The following is a 24351-nucleotide window of genomic DNA, read 5'->3' on the forward strand; positions in this document are numbered from 1 at the left end:
GAAAGAGAAGATTACCAATTTTTTTCGGTCATCACGTGATCAGCTGTCATTGGCTGACAGCTGATCACGTGGTAAGGGGTTGGGATGATCACAGCGTGTGCCCTTCATGGGGGTGTGGCCAGCTTGTAAAGGGGAGGATGTCTATTGATTCCCTCCCAGCAAAGCAGATCCGTGCTGTAGCCATCATTCGGCTATAGCACGGATCTTAAGGTGTTAAGGCATTAGGTACATAGAGATGGTCTTACAGGTACAAAAACAGCTCCGACAAAGCTTTGAAACATCTACAAATTTACTTTATCTTATCCAGCATTTGGTACAGAAAGGTTTAGCCAATCTTTATTAAAATACAACTTTGCCAAGAAATAATTGAGAAAAAAAAAATTCACTGGTGAATAAACATAAAAAAAACAAAAAAAAACACTGAAATACATTAATAAGTTAGCTATACAGCATGAGAATTAACCCTTTCAGCAAAAAGTAGAGGCATCCAAACTCGACTCTTGAGATGTACTTGGATAAGACACTATTAAAGAGATGCAAGATCTTCGGCATAAAGCAAGAAAGGGTTGATTCGCAAAGTCCAGATTGTTTAGGTGCGTTAAGAACACACAGGTTTGGTTTCAATGTTCCGATTGTAACCCCCTTCAGCTTTGCTCCATTCTTCATTTAGTAAGAGGTTAACCGTGACTAGAAGTCAGGTTTGCTGACATGAAAGGGGTTAACATGACATTCAAATGCACATCTTTACTGTAAAGGTATTGGGGGGGGGGAGGGGAGGCTGAGCCCCATCCTTCCGAAGAGAGATCATGTTGGGGTATGATTAATATATAGTCTGTTTTACGTGTTCATGAACAAACGATTAATACTCAACACCACTCTGCAGCTTAAATGACATTTGTTTGTTTTTGATGTACAGTATATATGGTGATACTTTGTACCACTATACATCTTAGAGGAATGTTTGCATCGAACAGACAATGACCAGGTAATCCCCCAGCTGGGGGACCTGTGGTAAGGGACAGCTTAGTGGGAAATCTGATCTTGCAGTAAAAACTGAACACACATCAACAGACAACGTTAAAAAGACCTTCTCCACATTTGATAATGGAGCAAGGATAGTGACCCAAGGGCAGTGTCGATTTGACTGCCCCCTGCTGGGGATGGAGAGGGCTAGACATTAGCAGATTTGGTAAATCAGCCCCCTGAATATCATGTTTGTTCATTGTCCTGCATCTGATCGGCTCCGCCCAGCTCACGTCACATGATTCCGCAGCATGAGTTCTGCTTCCGCGCCTGAGGGTAAAATGAAGGGAAGTAAAGAAGATTTAAAATAGGCCATTAAAGCATTAACAAAAATTGTACAGATTAGTAAAGTTCATACATACAATATGAGGAGCTCAACCCCCATCCCTGACACTCTGGGCAGAAAGTGTGCATTGAATAGTATAGATTAATGGACAGGAGCACTTTGCACTGAAATGAAAGCAGACATTCCCATCTACCTGCTATCATTAAGCTTAATGCTTTACCCATGGAGGACAAGGTTCAAATATGAGTGACAAACATACTGTGCCACCTGGGTGTGCAAACCAAAAAGCCTTCACAAAGTCACCAGCTAAGGTATTTTACCCGTCAGAAAAAGTACAATCTCCTCTCTGTATACCCTGCGATACTGTAACCGTGTTTATCAATCATCTACACACTGCAAACCATGAGTACTCTCTCCCACTACACTACTAACCAGGAGAGAGATGTATGGTAGGGAGCTGTGGAAGTGAAGTCATCCCAAAATTACATAGAACCAGAGAATAACCTCCATACAGGGAGACTATTGTAGGCACGCCAAGGCATGGGTACAGGCATACCCCACTTTTAAGTACACAATGAGGTTTATTTACTAAAGCTGGAAAATGCAAAATCAGGCTCCCTTCTGCATAGAAACCAATGAGCTTCGAACCCCAGCTTGTTCAATTAAGCTTTGGTAATGAAACCTGGAAGCTCATTGGTTTCTATCCAGAAGTGAGCCTGATTTTGCGCTTTCTAGCTTTAGTAAATAAACCTAGGGTTGCCACCTGTCCGGGATTCACCCGGACAGTACGGGTTTTGAATCATGTGCCTGGGTCTCTGACCACCTGAGACCCGGGCACATTATTAATTTCAGAAACGTCAGTGGCTCCCTGCATGGCCGTGTCTCCTCAATTTCGGGTCCGCAGGGGGGTAGCACTGCTTGATTTCAGCTCCTGTTCAGCTGTCAGTGCAGGACGGGAGTCGTGACACAGAGGCAGAGGCGTAGCCTCCATTGTGCTCTCCTCCAATCCTCTGGCTGGCTGCAGAAGGGACAAGGAGGTGGGCAGAGCCTCCCCATTCCCTGCTGCTCTGGAATGTGTGCAGAGATCGTGCTGGGACTGCAGCCAAGCTTGTAAGGGAAGTTTTTTCATTGTCAGGATTGCATAGTACTCTCACCTCTCCTCCCCCCACCATACACTATATACACCCCCCTCCCCCCCACCATACACTATATACACCCCTCCCCCACCATACACACACACCCCTCCATACACCATCCATATATACAGTCCCCCCCATATATACTGTTCTTCACTCCCCCAGACACCATCCATATATACAGTTCTCACCAGGTGACACTGCCCTACTGATAGTAAGGTAGGCTATTTTCACTGACCTTTCTTTTATTAATCAAATCATATTTTATGGGTACACTAAAAATGCTTTTGTTTTATTTCATCATGCCCCTTTAAGTCCCCCCACTGTAAATGCAATTTGGCTATAGCAACTGTTCACTGTAGCACACTTCATTACTACTCTTTTAGGGTAACCCAAGGTATTTTATAATCCTATAGCGTGTACTACAAAAAAATTGCCATGCGCCGTGAAAATGTTCAGGTTTGGCTTGAAGAAAAGGTGGCAACCCTAAATAAACCCCATTGTGTACTTAAAAGTAGGGTATGCCTGTATAAACAAAAAAACTACACATTTTATTGAGTGACATGATAAATGGTCTAAAATAGAGGATAACAGGGCTTATATGCATATACAGTGGATATATAAAGTCTACACGCCCCTGTTTAAATGTCAGGTTTGCGTGATGTAAAAAAACGACACAAAGATAAATAATTTCAGAACTTTTTCCACCGTTAGGCCCCTTTCACACATGTGGATGGTATGTCCGTATTTCATCCATCCGTTTGCGGATGAAATACGGGCCATACATTCATCCCTATGGGATAGCGGGTGTCTGCGGATGAGCATCCGCAGACACCCGCTATTGTCCGCCTCCGCAATTGTCCGATTCTGCAGACGGAGGAAAATCCTATTTTTCTGTCCGTCTGCAGAGCGGATCGGATGAACACGGACACACGGTCCGTGCTCGTCCGATCCCCATAGAGGAGAGCGGAGAGCTGACAGGGCGGTCCCCGCACAGTGTGCGGAGACCGCCCTGTCCGCAGCCGGCTCAGCGGGGACAACAGAGCGATCCCCGCTGAGCGAGCGGATCATCACGGGGCGGATCTTTACTGATCCGCCCCGTGTGAAAGAGGCCTTAAACTTTAACTATAAACTGTACAATTCAATAACAAAACAGATCTTTTATTTATTTTATTTATTTATTTATTTTTTTTAGGTGGAGGGAAGTATAAAAAAAAATAAAAAAATAAAAAAATGTATATGGTTGCATAAGTGTGCACACCCTTAAACTAATACTTTGTTGAAGCAACTTTTAATTTTATTATTACAGCACGCAGTCTTTTGAAGTAAGAGTCTATCAGCATGGCACATCTTCACTTGGTAATATTGCCCACTCTTTGCAAAAACTAGGGTTGTCCCGATACAGAGTATTTGCAGGAGTACTTTTACTCTTGCAAATGCATCCAATACCTGGACACATTGGGATGATCAGTGCGGCGGGGGAAGTTATAATCACAATCTCCCTTTGTGGCTTTCATTAAAGCAGCTGACAGATGCTTCTCCTCCTCTCCCCTCCGTGGCTTTCAGCTGCTTTAATGAAAGCCACACAGAATGGTAAATATAACTTCCCCCCTACTGGCTCACCGATCACCCGTGAGGGTCCCTTGTACCCCCCTCTGGCTCCCCCATGTGCTCCTCCGGTAACCCCCCCCCCCCCCACTTCTTTCCGGAAGGAGGAACTGGTAAATGTGTCATTTACCGGCTCCTTTCTTTTCTGAATGAACAGTCAGTGATCACAGACCCTGTCCATTCATAACTGAGCATCATAAACGGTCTACAATGCTTCAGTTTATGAATGAAGAGGAGCCGCTGTCTCCTGTCCAGTGCAGCCGAGGCTGCTGAGAAAGGGACTGGGGGGGGGGATCTCTATCCTTGGCCCCTTTCCATGTCTCAAAGTGGAGACCCCATATATCTCAGTTAAGCCCCCTAAACCCCCAACAGGATTGAAAAAAAAAAAAATAATTATTATATATATATATATATATATATACAATATACATTTTTTTATATTACTTTTACAATGATTTAAAAAAAAAAATGTTTTTATCATGCGACAGTGGCACTAATATGCAGCACTGATGAGGCATGGACTGTCAGTTTTTTTTTTCCTCCTAATAAAACTACCGACGGTCCACACCTCCTGTGCTGCATTAGTGCCACTGTCACATGACATGACAAAAAATAAATTAAAAAAAAAAAGCGCATCGGTACTTGTACTCGGTCTTAAAAAGTGTTATTGGGACAACTCTAGCAAAAACCCTCCAATTCTGTCAGATTGCAAAGGCATGCTCTGTGCTTAGCCCTTTTCAGATCACCCCATGGATTTTCAATGGGATTCGGGTCTGGACTCTGGCTGGGCCATTCCTAAACTTTAAATCTTCTTCTGGGGAAGCAATTCCTTTGTCGATTTGGATGTATGCTTTGGGTCGTTGTCATTCTGAAAGATGAAGTTCTTATTCATGTTCAGCTTTCCATCACAAGCCTGAAGGTTTTGTGACAATATTGACTGGTATTTGGAACGGTTCATAATTCCCTCTACCTTGACTAAGGCCCCTACATGATGCTGCCACCACCATGCTTCACTGTGGGCATGCTCTTCTTTTGGTGATGTGCAGTGCTGTTTTTGTGCCAAGCATATTTTGGAATTATGGCCAAAAAGTTCAAGCTTGGGTTCATCAGACCATAACACATTTTCCCACTTGCTTTTGGGAGACTTCAGATGTGTTTTTGCAAAATTTAGCCTAGGCTTGGATTTTTTTTCTTGGTAATAAAAGGCTTCCGTCTTGCCACTCTAACCTATAACCCAGACATATGAAGAATACGGGAGATTGTTGTCACATACCACACAGCCAGTACTTGCCAGATATTCCTGCAGCTCCTTTAATGTTGCTGACCAGTTTATGTCTCCTCTTTTCTTCAATTTTGGAGGGACGTCCAGTTCTTGGTAATGTCACTGTTGCGCCATAATTTCTCAACTTGACGACTGTCTTCGCTGTGTTCCATGGTATATCTAATGTCTTTGGAAATTAGATTGTACCATTCGCCTGACTGATACCTTTTAACCTTTGGAAGCTTTCTGCAGACCATGGCTTTTGCTGTAGAATGCGACTAAGACTGGCCATACACCTATAGATTATCTGCAGATTTTCTATGGTCAGATGGAAAAAGTGGAACAGATTCCTCCATCTACGCTGAACTGTGTAGATGGAAGAATCTCCCATTGGCCCAAGATTCCATATCTTGCTAGTCGGCCCGCTGGCTCTCACAATACCTGAACATTCTGCTTGGGTGCAGGCATTGTTTAGATTGAGAGACAGTGGGGCCGACTAGCAAGATACTGAAGCTTGGCCCAGTGGGAGATTCCTCCATACACACAGTTTAGCATCATGGAGAAATCTGTTGCACGTTTTCCCCCATCTAACCATAGAAAAGCTGCAGATAATATATAGGTCAATGGCCAGCTTAAGAATGTCAGGAAAGACCTACTAGAACAGCTGAAATTTGGTGTTAATCAGAGGCACGTTAAATGATGGCAAGTGTGTGCTGACTACTTTTAAACATGATTCTGAATGCGATTGCTTAATTCTGAAAAACAGCAACTTTCCTAGTTTCCCCCCCAAAGAGATTTCAGCTTGTTTTTCAATTGAGGTTTACAGTTTATAGGTCACATAAAAAAGGTGGAAAAAGTTCTGAAATTATTTATACTTGCCTAATTTTTTATAAATCACAGAAACCTGACATTTTAACAGGGGTGTGTAGGCTTTTTTTATATCCACTGTATACATGCATACAAGCCCTGTGCCCTTCTCTTATTTTAGACCATTTTATCCTGTTATTTAATAAAATATATACCTTTTGTATACACATGCTTTGGAGGTTTTTTTGTTCGATGTGCCTACAATAGTCCCCTCTTGGAGGGTATTCTCTGGTTCTACACTACAAACCAAAAGAAGCCATCTCTCTCTCACTGGGCTCAATTCAGAAAATCATAATTGCATACAGTATTTGGGTCACAAGACACATTTTATTCCAAATATCATATACGATACTGAAAACATCAAATAACTAATCATTATTTACCTCAAAAAGCAAAAATTTAAAATACCACATAAAACAGCATTAAAGTCAATTCACGTAAAGAAAAAAATTATGTGTGTGTGTGTGTGTGTGTGTGTGTGTGTGTGTGTGTGTGTGTGTGTGTGTGTGTACACACACACTGTGGCAGGTTGGCTCTTCTGGGTGAGCCGTCGCAGCTGTAAGTCGGCTCTTTAAGACACGGTAGGAGGCGTGCAGCGTGTCCCCGGAGCTGATGCGAGTGCCGATGGGCGCAATGACCGCCAGGCACCCACGATCGCTCCGTGACAGAGTGAGAACCAGGGTCTCTGTGTGTAAAACACACAAATCCCGGTTCGATCAGGGGAGAGGAGACCAGTGTTCATACTAAGTATAAAACACTGATCGGTCTCACCACCTAGTCAGTCCCATCACCCCCAAAGTTAGAACACACTTAGGAAACAGTTAACCCCTTCCCTGCGAATTACATTATCAGTGCAATCAGTAATCAGTGCATTTTTATCACTGATCGCTGTATAACATGTCACTGGTGCCAAAAAAAATAATAAAGACATAAATCTATCTCCTATTTTGTAGACGCTATAACTTTTGCACAAACCAATCAATATATGCAGTGTTTTTTCTCAAAATTTACGCTCTTGTTTATGGCGCAAAAAAGAATCAAATACCAACTAAACTTCAGTTTTAACAACATGCATCAACAAATGAAAATAATAACACACCACACCCCCCAAGGGGTAGTAAAGTCAGATCTTACAAAAACTCAGACAGACAGGGTTTTTAGAACCTTAGGAGGTCTCTTCTGACCACATTTATGGCCCTCTCTCCGTACAGCTGCGATGTAACTCCCATGTACATGCGCAGGAGTGACATCGCCCTGGCACAGCTAATCAAGTACAGGCTTTACTACCTCTTTAAGCCTATGGGATACATAACTTAACGGTCATGGTTTGAAACAAATTTTTGCTAAACACATGGATTTCAGACTATTGGCACTTACTGTTTTGTAGAATGCTTTGGACTGGGTTCCCAGTACTTCCGATTTACTGACTAAGTCATCCAGTTTTTCTCCACGCTGTAGTAAGGACTCCATAGTGTTGTGCTGATGAAGATAACAGAGACAGATATAAAAAATACAGACAAATGATGCTTGGTGGCTTCACGTTCTGTAGGGCTGAAATGTAAAAGGTGTGTGTAAGATTCACCCCCCTCTAGCATAAGCTAATGGCTAGCAGAACTAATTTACTTTGTACCAAGCTTACCAATTCTTATTCGAATATCAAGGTTGGCTTATAACACCAAAAAATATTTTAGGACACTGACACAAGGACCAACGGCATACAATTTTCATGTGAACATGCTGCATTATAAAGCCAGCACAACTTTCACAAATGTAATGCATTGCAGCAGATACCAGTGTTGCTATACAGCACTGTTCTTTGTTCAGTATCCAAAAGATATATATTAGCTTTAGAACATACAAATAAAAAAAAAAAGGTTAACCTAAATAACCTATTCTAAAATTAGACAGGGAAGTAGAGAAACTACATTTCTATTTTCAAGAGCAGAGCCAATGCTGAGCCATCTCTTTCTATATATATATATATATATATATATATATATATATATATATATATATATATATATATATATATATATATATATATATATATATATATATATATATATATATTATTCTGGAAGCACCAGTTATGAGATACTTTTCTGTAAAATAATCCTTTTAAAAACACATTCCTTCCATTCATTGCTTATTTTCATGCAGCATTAAGAGGAAATCCCATGGTTGACGCAGCTTAGAGTCAAGGCCTAATCACACGTGTGCATTACCAAAACATGCTGCAATGCACACCAAGAGTGCAAATTTAGCCTTATAGATTTGTTTAACATGGACCGTCTGTAAGCCCTTCAATCATTTTGAATCTATGTATTTTTTTCTACATTCTATCAGAGATGATGGGATCCATTCAAAAACCCTTTCCATATCCAACCCAACTATATCTCTTAATTTTGTGGCTCAACAATTCTCCACAACTACTAAATTCTCTCTCTTCATCTCTATATCATACTGTAGAGCAGGGATATGCAATTAGCGGACCAACAGCTGTTGCAAAACTATAAGTCCCCTCATGCCTCTGCATCTGGGTGTCATGCTTGTGGTTGTCAGAGTCTTGCTATGCCTCATGGGACTTGTAGTTCTGCAACAGCTGGAGGTCCGCTAATTGCATATCCCTGCTGTAGAGCATTGCCAGATTTATACAGCAGGTTTTACTGCATTGGGGAGATTTCCTTCATTACCCATTCACCCTGACAGGAAGAGTTGGGACAATTTCCCATATGGCTAACAGAAGCAAAAACAACAATTACTTTACAATGGTGGGAAAGAGTTAGAACCACTGCTGGTTTTTATTGAGGTCTGTCTGCCATTGGTGGCATCCAATTCCATGTAGTATTTGTCCTGGTGTCACTGGAATAGACAGGAGGAGAAATCTCTCCAATGGGAGAAATTCAAAACATTCTTCATGCTATCCTAAAATAAGATGTGAAGACTTAGGGAGAAAACATTGCTTTTACCAGGATAATTTTGGTTTCGTCCAGCTCAGCCTGTACTTTACTCATTGGATCAGCATCTCGAGGATTCTGAAAAGAAAAGAAATAATATAGTGAGTGATGCCCTGTCCCCAGTGACAATGTTTAGGACGACAAAATTTTCTCTTTTTAAAATTTAGTAGCCTCCAATTTTCCAAGTTTTTAATTTACCACCATGTCACATTAAAAGCAGAGTTCCACCCAAAAAAGTGTCTGCTCCTCTGGTTGGGAGAAAGAGTAATGGGCATCTTGGTTTTGACAGGTACCCATCCTCATTTCCGTCAGACCACGCCGCAGCAAGGTAGGTGTGAGAAGTTTTTGCCCCACGCCCTCCTCCTCCGCCGGGCCAGTTAGAGAGGTCAGCCCGTTTCGCTCATGCACAGTGGGGTACCCACTGTGGAGCCGGAAGGGGGGGTATGATTGATAGAGGTTTTAGCACTGCATGGGGATATGCACAAAAGATATCTGCATGAAAAGGAAGGAAGGAAGGAAGGAATGGAAGGAAGGAAGTTTACCTGTCATATTTTTAAATTACACGGGATTGCCAAGGACTAATTTTTGGATTGCACAAATTGGCAGCTCCCCCTCCCTCCAATCTTCTGGGACACGTCACAGTTCCCAGATTGCCCAGCCATTCAGAACGCACAGTGCTCATCCCGCTGTGAAGCCACAAGCTATCACAGCCAGGTGCCCAAACGTGCAATGCAGACACCGCAGAGAAAAGCAAGGCTTCCGATGGCTGCATCGCTGGACTGTGAGACAGGAGAGGAGAGTGTCTGTTTATTAAAAGTCAGCAGCTACACTTTTTTGTAGCTGCTGACTTTTACTAAACACAGAAATGGGTGGAACTCCGCTTTAACAACATACATCTTATATTTGAGGCATGATGGAGGATTGGTTTAGTTTAATTATGCTTTATTAATAGGATTTACATTGATCAGAAGAGATAGTGATATATACAGGTGTATCTCCAAAAATTAGAATATCAAAAAGTTAAATTTCAGTAATAAAATTCAAAAAGTGAAACTCATTTTATAGATTACACAAATAAGTTTCAAGCATTTCTAGCTTTTAATTATGATGAATATGGCTTACAGCTAGTGAAAATCCAAAATTCAATATCTCAGCAAATAAGAATATTGTGAAAAAGTTCAATATTGAAGACTCATCGTGTCACACTCTAATCAGCCAATTAAATGCCAAACACACATACCAAGGCTTTATACAGTGCCTTGAAAAAGTATTTATACCCTTTTTTACAATCAAAAATGTTAATGTATTATATTGGGATTATGTGATAGACCAACACAAAGTGGCACATAAAATTGTGAAGTGGAACGAAAATGATAAATGGGTTTCAATTTTTTTTTACAAATAAATGTGAAAAGTGTGGCTTACATTTGTATTCAGCCCCCCCCCCATCGATACTTTGTAGAACCACTTTTTGCTGCTATTACAGCTGCAAGTCTTTTTGGGGATGTCTCTACCAGCTTTTCACATCTAGAGAGATTTTTGCCCATTCTCTGCAAGAAAGCTCAAGCTTTGAGAGCATCTGTGAATAGCAATTTTCAAGTCTTGCCACCGATTCTCAATTGGATTTAGGTCTGAACTTTGGCTGGGCCATTTTAACACATGAATATGCTTTGATCTAAACCATTCCATTGCAGCTCTGGCTGTATGTTTAACCACTTACAGACTGGACCATTTTGCTGGTCAAAGACCAGACCACTTTTTGCGATTCTGCAATGCATCACTTTAACTGACAATTGCGCAGTCATGCGACGTGACTCCCAAACAAAATTTACGTCCTTTATTTCCCCCACAAATAGAGCTTTCTTTTGGTGGTATCTGATCATCCCTGCGGTTTTTATTTTTTGCGCTATAAACAAAAACAGAGCGACAATTTTGAAAAAAATAAATAAATAAATACGCATTTTTTACTTTTGTTATAATAAATATCCCCCAAAAATATATAAAAAAACGTTTCCCTCAGTTTAGGCCGATACGTATTCTTCTACATATTTTTATTTAATTTTTTTTACCAAAAACACAATAAATGATTATTGGTTTGCGCAAAAGTTATAGCGTTTACAAAATAGGGATAGTTTTATGGCATTTTTATTAATAATTTTTTATTATTATTATTTTTTTTACTAGTAATGGTGGCGATCAGCGATTTTTATTGTGACTGCGACATTATGGCGAAAACATCGGACATTTGACACATTTTTGGGACCATTGTCAGTTATACAGCAATCACTGCAGTGATTCCTGTGTAAATGACACTGGCAGTGAAGGGGTTAACCAGTGGGTGGCAGTGTAGGGGGTTAAGTGTTCCTAGGGGTGTGTTACTAACTGGGGGGGTTGGGCTTTCATTTAGTGAACACTGATCTCTGCTCCAATCACATGGAGCAGAGATCAGCGTCACTAGTTGCTAGGCAGAATGGAGAAATGCTGTTTAGAAACGGCATTTCTCCATTCAGCCGTCCCGTGAGACGATCGCGGGTATGCCTGCAGCGATCGAGTCCGCGGGACCTGCGACTGGACTCACGGGGGTCCTGTCCGGCACGCGAGCGTGCCGCCGGCGGAGCGCTCGCGATGGCAGGGTAGCATTGAAGATTGGACGTACCTGTACGCCAATATGCCTGCCCGTGCCATTCTGCCGACATACATCGGCTTGCGCTGGTCGGGAAGAGTCTTTTGCAGACTCTAACAGGTTTTCTTCTAAGATTGCCCTGTATTTGGCTCCATCCATCTTCCCATCAACTCTGACCAGCTTCCCTGTCCCCACTGAAGAAAAGCATCCCCACCACCATGTTTCATGGTGGAGATGGTGCTCGGGGTGATGTGCAGTGTTAGTTTTCCGCCACACAGAGTTTTGCTTTTAGGCCAATTTTGGTCTCATCTCACCAGAGCACCTTCTTCCACATGTTAGCTGTGTTCCCAACATGGCCTCTTGCAAACGGAACATCTTTTGGCTCTCTTTCAACAATGGCTTTCTTCTTGCCAAAATTTGTGGAGTGAACAAATAGCTGTCAGGTGGACAGATTGCCCCACCTGAGCTGTGGATCTCTGCAGCTCCTCCAGAGTTACCATGGGCCTTTTGGCTGCTTCTCTGATTAATGCTCTCCTTGCCCGGCCTGTCAGTTTAGGTGGATGGCCATGTCTTGGTAGGTTTGCAGTTGCACCATACGCTTTCCATTTTCAGGTGATGGATGTGCTCCGTGAGATGTTCATAGCTTAGGAATTATTATATATTTTTTTTTAAATAACTCAACCCTGCTTTAAACTTCTCCACAACTTTATCCCTGACGTGTCTGGTGTGTTCCTTGGCCTTCATGATGCTATTTGCTCACTAAGGTTCTCTAACAAATCTGAAGGCTTCACAGAACAGCTGTATTTCTACTGAGATTAAATTACACACAGATGGACTATTTACTAATTAGGCAACTTCTGAAGGCAATTGTTTTCACTAGATTTTAGTTAGGGGTATCAGAGTAAAAGGGGCTGAATACAAATGCACTTCACACATTCCAGATATTTGTAAAAAAAAAAAAAAATTAAATATATAAATTGAAAACCATTTGTCATTTTCCTTCCACTTCACAATGATGTCTATCTCATTAAAATAAGAAAAGAGGTTTAACCCTAAACTACGTAGAGGGTTCTTTACTGTAAACGCGGCAAGGATGTGGAATTCCCTTCCACAAGCAGTGGTCTCAGCGGGGAGCATCGATAGTTTCAAGAAACTATTAGATAAGCACCTGAACGACCACAACATGCAGGGATATACAAGGTAATACTGACATGTAATCATACACATAGGTTGGACTTGGTGGACTTGTGTCTTTTCGACCTTACCTACTATATACATACATATACTACATATGTGCCACTTTGTGTTTATCGCATAAAGTCCCAATAAAATACATTTATGTTTTTGGTTGTAACATGACAAAATTTGAAAAACGTCAAGGGGTGTGAATACTTTTTAAAGGCACTGATTAAGTGGTGCCCGCATTAATTCAATTGTCACTTATTAGTTAAAGCCCTGGGATGTCATTCCCTTTGGAAAAGTCACGTGATGCAACAAGTCAGGGGTGAGGCATAGTGACATCAGCGCACATACCTAGGAAGACTTCACCCTGTGTTTGCCACTACCAACAAAACAGCCAAGTGATCCTTAAAAAGGGGCTGCACACCCATAAATGTGCCATGTCTGATCTGAGTGCACCAATAAAATGTGAGTTTTACGATTTTAAGGTATTTTTTTTAAATAAAAGTTCCTAAAATTATACCAAAAATGTGGTGAAAGAGATTAGTGCCGTCCTCCGAAAAAGAGCCTCTGGCACATGCGTATGCATCCACCTCATAGCTGCATAGTGGCAGCCAATAGAAGTGAATGCACATACAACGCTGGCACGAGCACAATCGCATGTGCGGAAGGGGTGGGTTCATAGAGGCTCTGCATTCCCATCTGTGCACCCGCTCCTGCCAACATGTCAAATTTTAAAATGCAATTTTATCTGTGTCGGTGTTGTGCGCAAATTCACGTCTATAGGCTACCTGTATGCAGCTCCTAGGTGGATGCACACGCATCTGCCAGCTGCTCTGCATGGGGGACAGCACTAATCTAACATCTGAATGAGCCCTAAATCTTACATTTTCAGGACCTGTCATAAACACTCTAATATTTCAAAAACAGAAGGGGGAGGGGAAAAAAAAAAAAAAAAAAAAAAAAAAAAAAAAAAAAAGGTACACTAGATATACTGTATACCAGTCTGCTGCAAAATCTAGGTAAAACTATGTGCCCTTCTGACACACTCCATAAATAACCTATGTATGGCTCACCAGTTCCTAATAATGCCTGGACTGAAATTTGCAAATTTTGGGTGTCCATGGCAATAAAATGCTTACCTGATACTTAGCCAGATAAGAATCCAAGGCGTTGTACTGAATAGTGGCTGGAGAGCCAGATGGCCAGTCTATCCTGTCCACCTGGGTGGAGAATTCCTCCAGGACCTGAAAAGAAAAAGAAAATCAGCTTCAGAATACAACACGTACAGTGAATATAAAAAGTCTACAACCCCCTGTTAAAATGTCAGGTTTCTGTGCGATAAAAAATAAAAGAGGGGGGGGGGGGGTAAAAATAAAATTATGTGGTTGCATAAGTGTGCACACCCCCTTATAACGGGATGTAGCCGTGTCCAGAATTAAGCAATCACATTCAAACTCATGTTAAATAGGCATCAGTACACACCTGCCATCATTTAAAGTGCCCCCGATTAACCCCAAGTAATGTTTCCTGACATTTGCAAAGTCGCATCCTACAGCAAAAGCCAGGGTCCACAGAGCAGCTGAAGCATCAGAGGGAGCTCATTGTTAAAAGGTGTCGTCAGGAGAATATATTTAATGGCATTAGATATACCATGGAACACAGTGAAGAAAGTAATCCCTCAAGTGGAGAAAATATGGCACAACAGTGACATTACCAAGAACTTTACATACCCTCCAAAACTGATGGGAAGTGGTCAGGGAGGCTGCCAAGAGGCCTACAGCAACATTAAAGGAGGTGCAGGAATATTTGGCAAGTACTGGCTGTGTGGTACATGTGACAGCAATCTCCTGGGTTCTTCATGTCTGGGCTATGGGGTAGAGTGGCAATATGGAAGCCTTTTCTTATGAAGAAAAACATCCAAGCATGGCTAAATTTTGCAAAAAACACATCTGAAGTCTCCCTAAAGCATGTGGGAAATGTGTTATGGCCTGATGAAACCAAGCTTGAACTTTTTGGCCATAATTCCAAAGGATATGTTGGGTGCAAAAAAAAAAAAAAAATAAAAAAAACCACTTCACATCACCAAAAGAACACCATACCCACAGTGAAGCATGGTGGTGGGAGGATCATGCTTTGGGGCTGTTTTTCTTCAGCTGGACCAGGGACCTTAGCCAAGGTAGAGGGAATTATGAACAGTTCCAAATACCAGTCAATATTGGCACAAAACTTCCAGGCTTCTGCTAGAAAGCTGAACTTGAAGAAAGTCATCTTTCAGCATGACAACGACCCAAAGCATACATCCAAATCCAAATTCCATCAAAGCAAAGGAATGGCTTCACCAGAAGATTAAAGTTTTGGAATGGCCCAGCCAGAGCCCAGACCTGAATCCCATTGAAGATCTGAAGAGGGCTGTGCACAGGACATGCCCTCGCAATTTGGAGTGTTTTTGCAATGAGTGGGCAAATATTGCCAAGTCAAGATGTGCCATGCTAATAGACTCATACCCAAAAAGACTGAGTGCTGTAATAAAATCAAAAAGGTGCTTCAACAAAGTATTAGTTTAAGGAGTGCACACTTATGCAACCATATTATTTTATTTATTTTTACTTCCTTCCACCTAAAATATTTCAGTTTGTTGTTCAACTGAGTTGTACAGTTTATGTCACATTAAATAGGTGGAAAAAAAAAAAGTTTGTCTTTTTTTACATCACAGAAATATGACATTTTAACAGGGGTGTGGATACTTTATATCCACTGTAACCAAAAAAATAAAAAATAAACACACCATTGTCCTGTGCAGAAGTAAATGTTCTATAAAAACATGAAAGATATAGATATATCTATATAAAACCTACCCAAAAAAATTTAAAAATCCCAGTAAGCATATATTGATTGGTTTTGCACGAACGTTATAGCGTCTACAAACGATGGGATATATTTATGGAGTTATTTATTTATGAATACCAGTAATGGCAGCGATTAGTGACTTATAGTGGAACTAAGATATTGCGGCAGACATTCTGACACTTTGCCTGGAACCAGTGACACTAATAGTCATCAGTAAAAATATGCACTATCACTGTACTAATGACACTGGCTGGGAAGGGGTTAAAAAGGCGATCAAGAGGATAATTGTGTGCCTAGCCAGTGTTTGTATGCTGCTTTTACAAGGGTAAGAAATGGATTCTAGTTCCTGCAACACAGAATCCACCCCCCCCCCCCCATCAGAACTGAGATATGCCTTGTTTACATTTGGCATATCTTAGACCTCTGTATATTGCCAGCGGTCAGTGGGTGCAGGAAGAGGAGATCAAATACCCAGCACCCGCAGATCGGCTTCTGTTGTTAATTATCACAGCAGAAGCAGCCCACCAGGGGCAGGCGAAAGGCCCATGAAGGCGGAAGACCAGAATAATGTATAGATACAGGATCCGGCGCACAGCTGCCGCTCTGTAGCAGCTATTGGGCGGATGGCAAAAGGATTAAAAACAAAAACAAAAAAAAAAAAAAAAAAACAAACGCTGAAAATGTATACTGGTAACACAACTTTGCAAAGTTATTTACAATTGATAATAGAGCAAGAACACTCCTATTGCCACATCCATAAACTATGACAGTAGAAACAAAAGAACAGGTCAAAAAATGATCCCTCGGTTGGACTTTAGAGGCACATAAGCTTTATTGATACAAAACTATATATTGTGCAAACAGAGCAAGAAACAATAAAAATAAAAAAAAACTTGTGTACATGGCGCAGATGGATACTTGCACCATGTAAGCACAGTGAGCCCCTGTGCAGCGACGCGTTTCGATATTTTGCTTCATCAGGATTTTCAGGGGTTGTTTAAAGAAAAAAGGTCTCACTATCTTGTCAGCATGAAAACGCATGCAAATGAAGACAAAAGGTTTCCTTGTCGGTCAAAAATCACCACGTGAATAGAGTAACATATTTCCTAAGTACTTGTAAACGTATGGCGAGATGACTAGCTGTCACAATATAAAAAAGCATAATTCAGCAATGTCCAAGGGTATAGGGGAGGTGGAAATATCCACAGAGCTGCATACGGCTGCTAATCCAGGAGTATATACACCAACCAAAGCTAGTCCAATCCCTACAACTGGTGCAGTCTATCCTATAACAAGAAAATGGTTTTGGTACTACATAGAGTAATAGCCCACCCCAGGGAGGTTGTTCTCCATGGGGGTATTGCCAGTAGTATAGCTACGAAGGCAGACACCAATCGCAGAAAAATGTGCCACGCGCTCCTGCTCCTTTTTGGTTGACAATCTTTGCGTAATGCCTTTTGCCGCGACTGCCATGGGATTCTGTCATGTGACAAATATCTCACCGTGTTTCAGGTGCCATTAAGAATGACAGGCACCCAAACACGTGTGGTGCAATTTGCCACAATTGCAGTGGGATTTGGAATTATGGTCCAAATAGCAGTGATTGTGAATGGGGCCTAAAGATAGCTGATGAGCAGAAAGTCGGACAGATGATCGGATAAAAAAAAAAAAAAAATAAATAAAAAAAAAAAAAAAAAAAACCTTCTGCCTTTACAGCCCCATTAAGCAATCTATTTACTAAGTGGGGTCAAAACGTTTCATTTTTATTTTGTTTAAATAAAAAAAAAAAAAAAAAAAAAAAAAAAAAAAAAGGGACAATTCTGCCATACCAGTGACTCTGAATTTGGTTGGTTCTTCTCATATCATGACATTTTAGAGTGAGCATATTTCTTAGCTGATGCCATTGTATATAAACATTCAACCTATAGCAGTCCTACCTTTTCAAGGAGTGTGAAGCAAACTCTTTGAGGATACTCTGCATCGGCAATTACTACGCCTGCCAGGGAGTCATTCCGCACATAAACATGGCAAAGATATTCTGTGGGGAGAGGAGGATAACGTCACATTGATAAAGCTTGCTACCAAGTACATGGCTATACTTCCAGCTGAGAGATAAGTAAATGAACTCCATCCCAGAATGCAGTGGCCCAGAATACCACTCCTAGCAGGGTTGTGCCAGGTAGATTTGCCCCTACCCTAAATGATAGGTTTCACCAGCATCATTCTCTAATATCTAAATCAGTGTAGAAGACAAAATATATTTTTTGGTTTTGGTGAGTGGAAGGGATCCTTTGTTAAAAAGCAAGGAGAGCTTCCCATGACAATAACCAATAAGAGGTTCTCACCTTTAAATATTTGTATTTGGGAAAGCAGCAGCATTCTGCAAGCTGGTCATGAGAAAAAATGTAAGAACTGCCATTGCTGGCAACTCCTAAAAATGCTTGCTGCCATGCAGACCCAGAGCCAGTCAACAAGCATTTTCCGAAAGAGGTCAACAATGATGGTCTCCTTATTTTGCTTTGTGCAGGTTTAAAGATAATTGTTGAGATACAATATCAGCATCATGTGGAATGCACTTTTTTTTTTCTTTTTTTTTTTTTGAGTAGCGCTACAATAGAAAAAGAAGATGAGCATGCAATGAACCAACATAACTCCCCCATGAATATAGCCAAGTACAAATATATATACACATATATAGAATTTTTTTCTTTCTTCTTTAAGCCATACATTTACATTGAATGGACCTTCTTAAAGACAAAAAAAACTCAAAACAAGGAAGATTGGATACACAACACATTACTGTTATGTTCTAACTCCATTCTAAAATTCTATGTAGAATTATTATTTTTTTATTTTTTTAAAACACCCCACCAGTATCCTCTTATACAAAAGAAGGTAAAAAGGCTCCAAAGGTGGCAAGTGTTCTGGGGGTGGTAAAAACGTAATGCGACCATCTGTTTTTCCCCATCCCTTTGCTGCCTGCATGAAAAGAGGCCCTAGAGTTTTTCCCAAAACTCTTTACTTAAAGAAGCCTCCCCAGCCCCCAGTATAGGTTATACATTTTGAGAGACTAGGTTGTTACAAACATATATAAAATGCGAACGTTTCCTTTGGCATCGCACTAGTGTGAACCAGGCCTGACATCACATGTGATTCGCACCACATTGCTGTTCAGATAACACGCAATGTGATTTCAGCCATAAAAACTGTATGGCGGAAATTGCATCACATTTGCACCAAAATGGTGAGGGACCCTTTTTTTGGTCCACAGTGGAATCGGATCGCATGGGTGTTCACACTCATGCGATTCGATTCCTGCACCAGTTCACAGTTCGCACTGCGATCAGCTGACCAATCTGGGGGTGTCATTAACTTTACACTGACACCCGCAGCAGATCTCAGTGTGAACCACTGTGCGATGCGGAAACCCGCACTGAATTTACAGGGTTCTCGCATCGCACTAGTGTGAACTGGCACGCTGCTGTGAAAAGGGGCCTTATAGTCCATTGTGCAAAATTGACACCGTTGGTTTTGTTAACTTTGCAGTAGTTGGAATTTAGACTAGAATCTCCTAGACATAAGATCCAGAATTTGATTCAATTTGTCATTAACCTCACAAATCAAGAGTTTACGAAGATTGTCCATTATTTTCAGTTTTTATTATTTCTGCCACACAGCCTGATCTGAACAAGAGAACAGGGTAAGGGTGAAGCTACTTTAAAGGTGTTGATTTCTTTATTTTTTTTTTTTTTTTTTTTTTTAAGTTGATCCCAAATTCCCTCAATGTTTCCTCGAACTATTGCATGGCTTTGTGTACCAACCATTACAATCTTACCTTGTTCTTTCACTGACGATCGGCTCCCTTTCTCTGACCGCTCAACAATCAGCTGGCTGGTAAATGTCATAAACTCTTGCAAACTGTAAAGACATGGAAAATAGGCAGGGAGGGGGATATGTGCCAAGAGAAAATGTAACATAAAAAAAATAAAATAAAAAAAAATAATCTATGGGTCAACTTTTAAAAGAAAGTGATGTGTTGCCAACCAAAACAGACTGGCTTAAATTACAGCATTATGGCCTTGCATGGCCAAACTCCATTGGCTAAGAGCACTGATCGGAAGCCAGTTGGTAGACCTTTTTCCGTCATGCCCCATGGACAGAAGCCAGATCAGCTGCCGTACACACGGGCTGAATGTCGGCCGGTTTGTATTGAACTGGGCGATATTCAGCCCATCTGTATAGGGCTTAAGCTAGAATCAGACAAGCAAGGGCTCATTCAGATGGTCATAAAATAAATAAAGAAGGATGGAAGGAGCATATAGCTTCTGTTTTTTTTTTATGCATCTGTACACGGCAGTAAACAAATCTATGGACCCATTCAGACAGCTATGGCTAATGTTGTACCCTATATAGCAGCATTGGTGGAACATGTAACCATTTTGTGTGTAAAAATGTTTTTGTTTTCAATAAATCACAATTGCAGCAATTCTTGTACTCATTTATCTCTATATGGCCATTGGGAGAGGGGGAATGGATATTGTAAACTCCATGACTTCCCTAAGGCTACTTTCACACAGCAGCACCTGGCCATTAGTGCTAAAGTGTTTTTGCGGCGCTTTTCGTCCACTAGCGGGGCAGTTCTTACTTTAAAAGCCAAGATAAAAAGTCCAGTTTTGTGGCGCTTTTAAGATATTTTGGAAGAGCTGCCCATTCATTACAATGGGCAGGGTTTTGGGAGTGCTATTTACAGCGCTCCCAAATCCGCCTCAAAGATGCTGCTTGCAGGACTTTTCATAACATCCTGCAAGTGCACAGCCTCAGTGTGAAAGACACACTGCAATAAATGGGAGGCGGTTTTCAAAGGCTTTTTGTAGCGCTAAAGCACCTGAAAACCACCTCAGTGTGAAAGTAGCCTTAGTAAAAGCACCTACCACTACAGAAAAACAATGGCTATGCACAGTTATCCCTTTGATCACCTTAAATGTTTAACCCCTTCCCAGCCAGTGTCATTGTATATTTTTAGGTATAAGTGTCACTGGTTCCCACAAAGTGTCAGTGTCTGATTGTCCACTTCAATATCATGGTTTCGCTACAAGTCGCTCATTGCCACCATTACTAGCATAAAAAATAAAAACTTGTACATCACAGTTTGTAGACACTATAACCTTTGCGCACACCAAACAATATGCACTTACTGGGATTTTTTTTATACCAAAAATATGTAGCAGAATACATACTGGCCTAAATTTATGAAGAAATACGATTTTTTTTATTTTTTACATTGGATATGTTTTATAGTAGAAAGTAAAAAACATTGTTTTTTATTTTTTAAAATATTGGTTTTTTTTGTTTATAGTGCAGCAAAAAAAAAAAAAAAAAAAAAGCCATAGGTGATCAAATACCACCAAGAAAAAGCTACATTTGTGGGGGGGAAGAAAAAAAAAAAAAAAGAAGGGGGACACATTTTGTGTGCAACGTTGCATGACCATGCAATTGTCAGTTAAATTAGCGCAGTGGTGTATTGCTAAAAAAATGTCCTGTCTTGGGGGGGGGGGGGTTTAAATCTTCCAGAGATCAAGAAAAACAAATTGTACAATATACTGTGTTAACCTGTTCCCGCCCACATAACGTGTGGTGGAAAAAGGGTGGGCCTTAACATCCACATGTTGCACTTATGAAACACTGGTGGCTGAGGTTTCTGTGTTGAGAGTGCACTCCCAGCAGGGAGACTGAGCTGTCAGACAGCTCTCGGTCCCCACTAATGGTCGGTAGCCAGTGGGACCTGCTTCCGATCATGTGACTCCTGACCAGCAGCTGTTAGGACTGAAAACTAGTAGCAAGGCTGTGCAAAGACTTGTCTTTCATAGAAATCTGTGAATGAATGAATGACAAAGTCCCATCTTCCATTGCAGCAGACAGACTTTCAGTTCTCAATGGAATAGAATTGAGGTATTTAGGAGCACTCTTCGTTTATTCACTCTTCCTCCAACACTCTAACTGAATGTCCATACAGGAGTATGCGAAGAGAGCTGGAAGAGGAGTAAGCCAGACACTGCACCCGCCATCCACTAATGGTGGGTGCAATGCTTTGCAGGCTACTGTGGGAAAAAAAAAAATGCATTTTTTTGGGCTGTACGTATGCAAGCGTAGCACTAATGTTACTTGTGTACAGAACAACTTTAAACATTGGATCCTTCTGGCAAACTTCTGCATTAATTCCTACACCCATTTGTAGAAGTCCCAGTTGGCTACTATGAAAAAAAAAATGACTAAAGACTGGATACATTGAGAACTGATTACATCACCCAAAACAACTAGCCAGGCTTCTGCTTTCATTTTCAAACTTGGAGAAAAAAAATGAAACCTGCCATGCCTTGTTCTGCACAGCGGTGACTCATGTACACGCCTTTAAAGATTTACTGTGCAGTGACCATGGCGAACATGATAACAAAGGAGTTATTACTGTCAGCACAGCCAATCAGAGCACTGGAATGGCATGCCTGCTTCCTTGTAGCACTGTGACTTCTATGGACATCAGCAGAACATTGGTACTTTGAGAAGGGAAGACGAGGCTTTACCTGGACCTCTGGAAGAAGCTGAATGAGGAGACATCGTAGGCACTTTTAAGAAGGTGGACCTTGTAATCCCCCTTGTAGAGTATACTCAAGCTGTACAACTTCATGGCGGCTTCTGCTGGAAGAAGGACACACAATTATGGTTACACACTGCTTTATGTTTTCAGATGTAGGTCTTGCTCACACAGGGCAATGTGATCCGTGCCCCATGCAGGGCCACATTTTACTGGCATGCACAGTGTTGTGTGCATCAGCATGCCAGCAGCCCCATAGATGTCCACTGGAAGGAGGTGACTGCATAGATGCAGCCACTGCTCCTAATGTAACATCCATGCGGGTGCACAGCTTCTAATGAACCCTAGGCCGTACACCCACACGGATCTCACACTGGGAGCAGCGGCTTTGTCCAAACAACCGCTGCATCTAGGGTTGCCACCTCATCCCCGAACACATATTAAATTACACAGGTTCTGTGGCTGAGTAAGGTGGTAATTAAACTCACTTAGGGCCTTATCTGCAATAACCTGGCCTCAGAACCTGTGTAATTAATATGTGTTCAGGTTTAACGGGATCAGGAGACAAACCTAGCTGCATCCCAACTGACCACTATGGGACTTTCAGCATGGGGGGGGTTCAAGCAACACCTGTAGATCCCTGCTCCGGTGCACAGGGCCCTGCACACTGTATAGATTATTGTTCATAAAATGCGTGCAACGTCCAGGTCTGCATGCGGAAAAATCAACTGGACCATCCAGACAGGTGTGATGGGGATGTTTTGTCGCCAATGTAAAAAAAAAAAAAAAAATTATATATATATATATATATAAAAACATTTTTTTTTTTTTTTTTATAGAGCAGAGATGCGCCTGCGGCCACACAGCCTCTGCATCTTTTCTGCATGTATGTGCGCAAATGCTTCTAAATTCTAAGGGGCAGAACGTGTCAAACGCTACAGATATAAACTCGTCTTAAAGTGTCTAAACAGATGTGGTTTTCTGCCAACAGGAACCCGAGTGCCCCTCAAAAAAAAAAAAAAAACACACACACACACACACACACACACACACACACACACACACACACACACACACACACACACACACACTTCCATGTGAACGAGGCCATAAGCAAGCAATCTACCTGACCCCACTAGCTGTATAGGAACAACAACAACCCTCAGCATGTCTGACCAACTCTTCCACTGCATGATGGGACTTGTAGTCCTCCACCAGCAGCTGAGTCGGCCAAGGCATGCGGAGTCCTGAAGTCCTTCCAAAGTCCCTGTAATGTGTGTGCAGAGGCATGCTGGGACTTGTAGTCCCCCAGCTGGGTCTGGTAGCTCTCACATACACACAGTGTACTCGCAGCAGATACAATGTATGCAGAGCCTCACCTCAGCCTCTCCTCCCTTCTCGGTCGGAGTCTCCTCTTTCTCGCTCGGAGTCTCCTCTCTAACCGCTCTGTCAGTCCAGCTGAAAAGCCCGGAAGCGGCCCTTCCCGTACACGTCACACACCGGAAACGGGTACATCTCCCAATTTTTTCCGTCAGGAACACTACGTCTCCCAGGGTGCAATGCGCTGTGCACGCCAGTAAGGGTGTCGGGTGGGGGGTGCTGAAAGCCAATCAGAAGCTCAGTGGCGGGATGGGGGCGGGGCGAATGGGAACTTTGGAAAAGCAGCTGCAGTGTATAATGTTAATAATAGTAGTGTGTGACAGTGACTAGAGTGTAAGCTCTTCTGGCAAGGGTGCGAATAAATGTGTGTTCTCTCTACAGCACTCTGTAATATATCAGAGTGATAGAATTATCTAATAATTACAGTGGAGGCAGCATTAGAGTGTAAGCTTTTCTGGTAAGTAGGGATGAGCTTAGGCGCGTTCGCATGCTCCACGTGCTGAGCCCGCCAGGAAGTCGGCGCAGTGCTAATCACAGGCAGTGAGACATTGCGCGATCTCTGCAGCCGCATATCGACTTCCTGGCGGGCTCT

At 41.7% G+C, this 24351-nt stretch overlaps 1 protein-coding gene across 2 annotated transcripts; it reads right to left on the reverse strand.

Moving 5' to 3' along the window:
- Positions 1–271: 271 nt before the first annotated feature.
- YKT6 (YKT6 vesicular SNARE protein) lies at positions 272–23909 on the reverse strand. Of its 2 annotated transcripts, none has more exons than XM_077469679.1 (8): positions 23759–23909; positions 22369–22480; positions 19626–19708; positions 17728–17828; positions 14083–14187; positions 9151–9216; positions 7559–7660; positions 272–1293 (listed from the first exon to the last, which is right to left on the reverse strand). In XM_077469679.1, exons 2-8 carry the CDS (start codon positions 22470–22472, stop codon positions 1258–1260), a joined length of 597 nt encoding a protein of 198 aa, XP_077325805.1. In that variant the 5' UTR covers positions 22473–22480; positions 23759–23909; the 3' UTR covers positions 272–1257. The 2 variants fall into 2 exon arrangements, with proteins under 2 accessions (XP_077325805.1, XP_077325804.1); XM_077469678.1 differs by having other exon boundaries at positions 22369–22483; positions 23759–23904.
- Positions 23910–24351: the final 442 nt, after the last annotated feature.

The sequence above is a fragment of the Lithobates pipiens genome, unplaced genomic scaffold, assembly GCF_037356315.1.
Source record: "Lithobates pipiens isolate NorthernLeopardFrog02 unplaced genomic scaffold, aLitPip1_a1.2 Scaffold_8, whole genome shotgun sequence".
In the NCBI taxonomy this organism is placed as follows: Eukaryota; Metazoa; Chordata; class Amphibia; order Anura; family Ranidae; genus Lithobates; species Lithobates pipiens.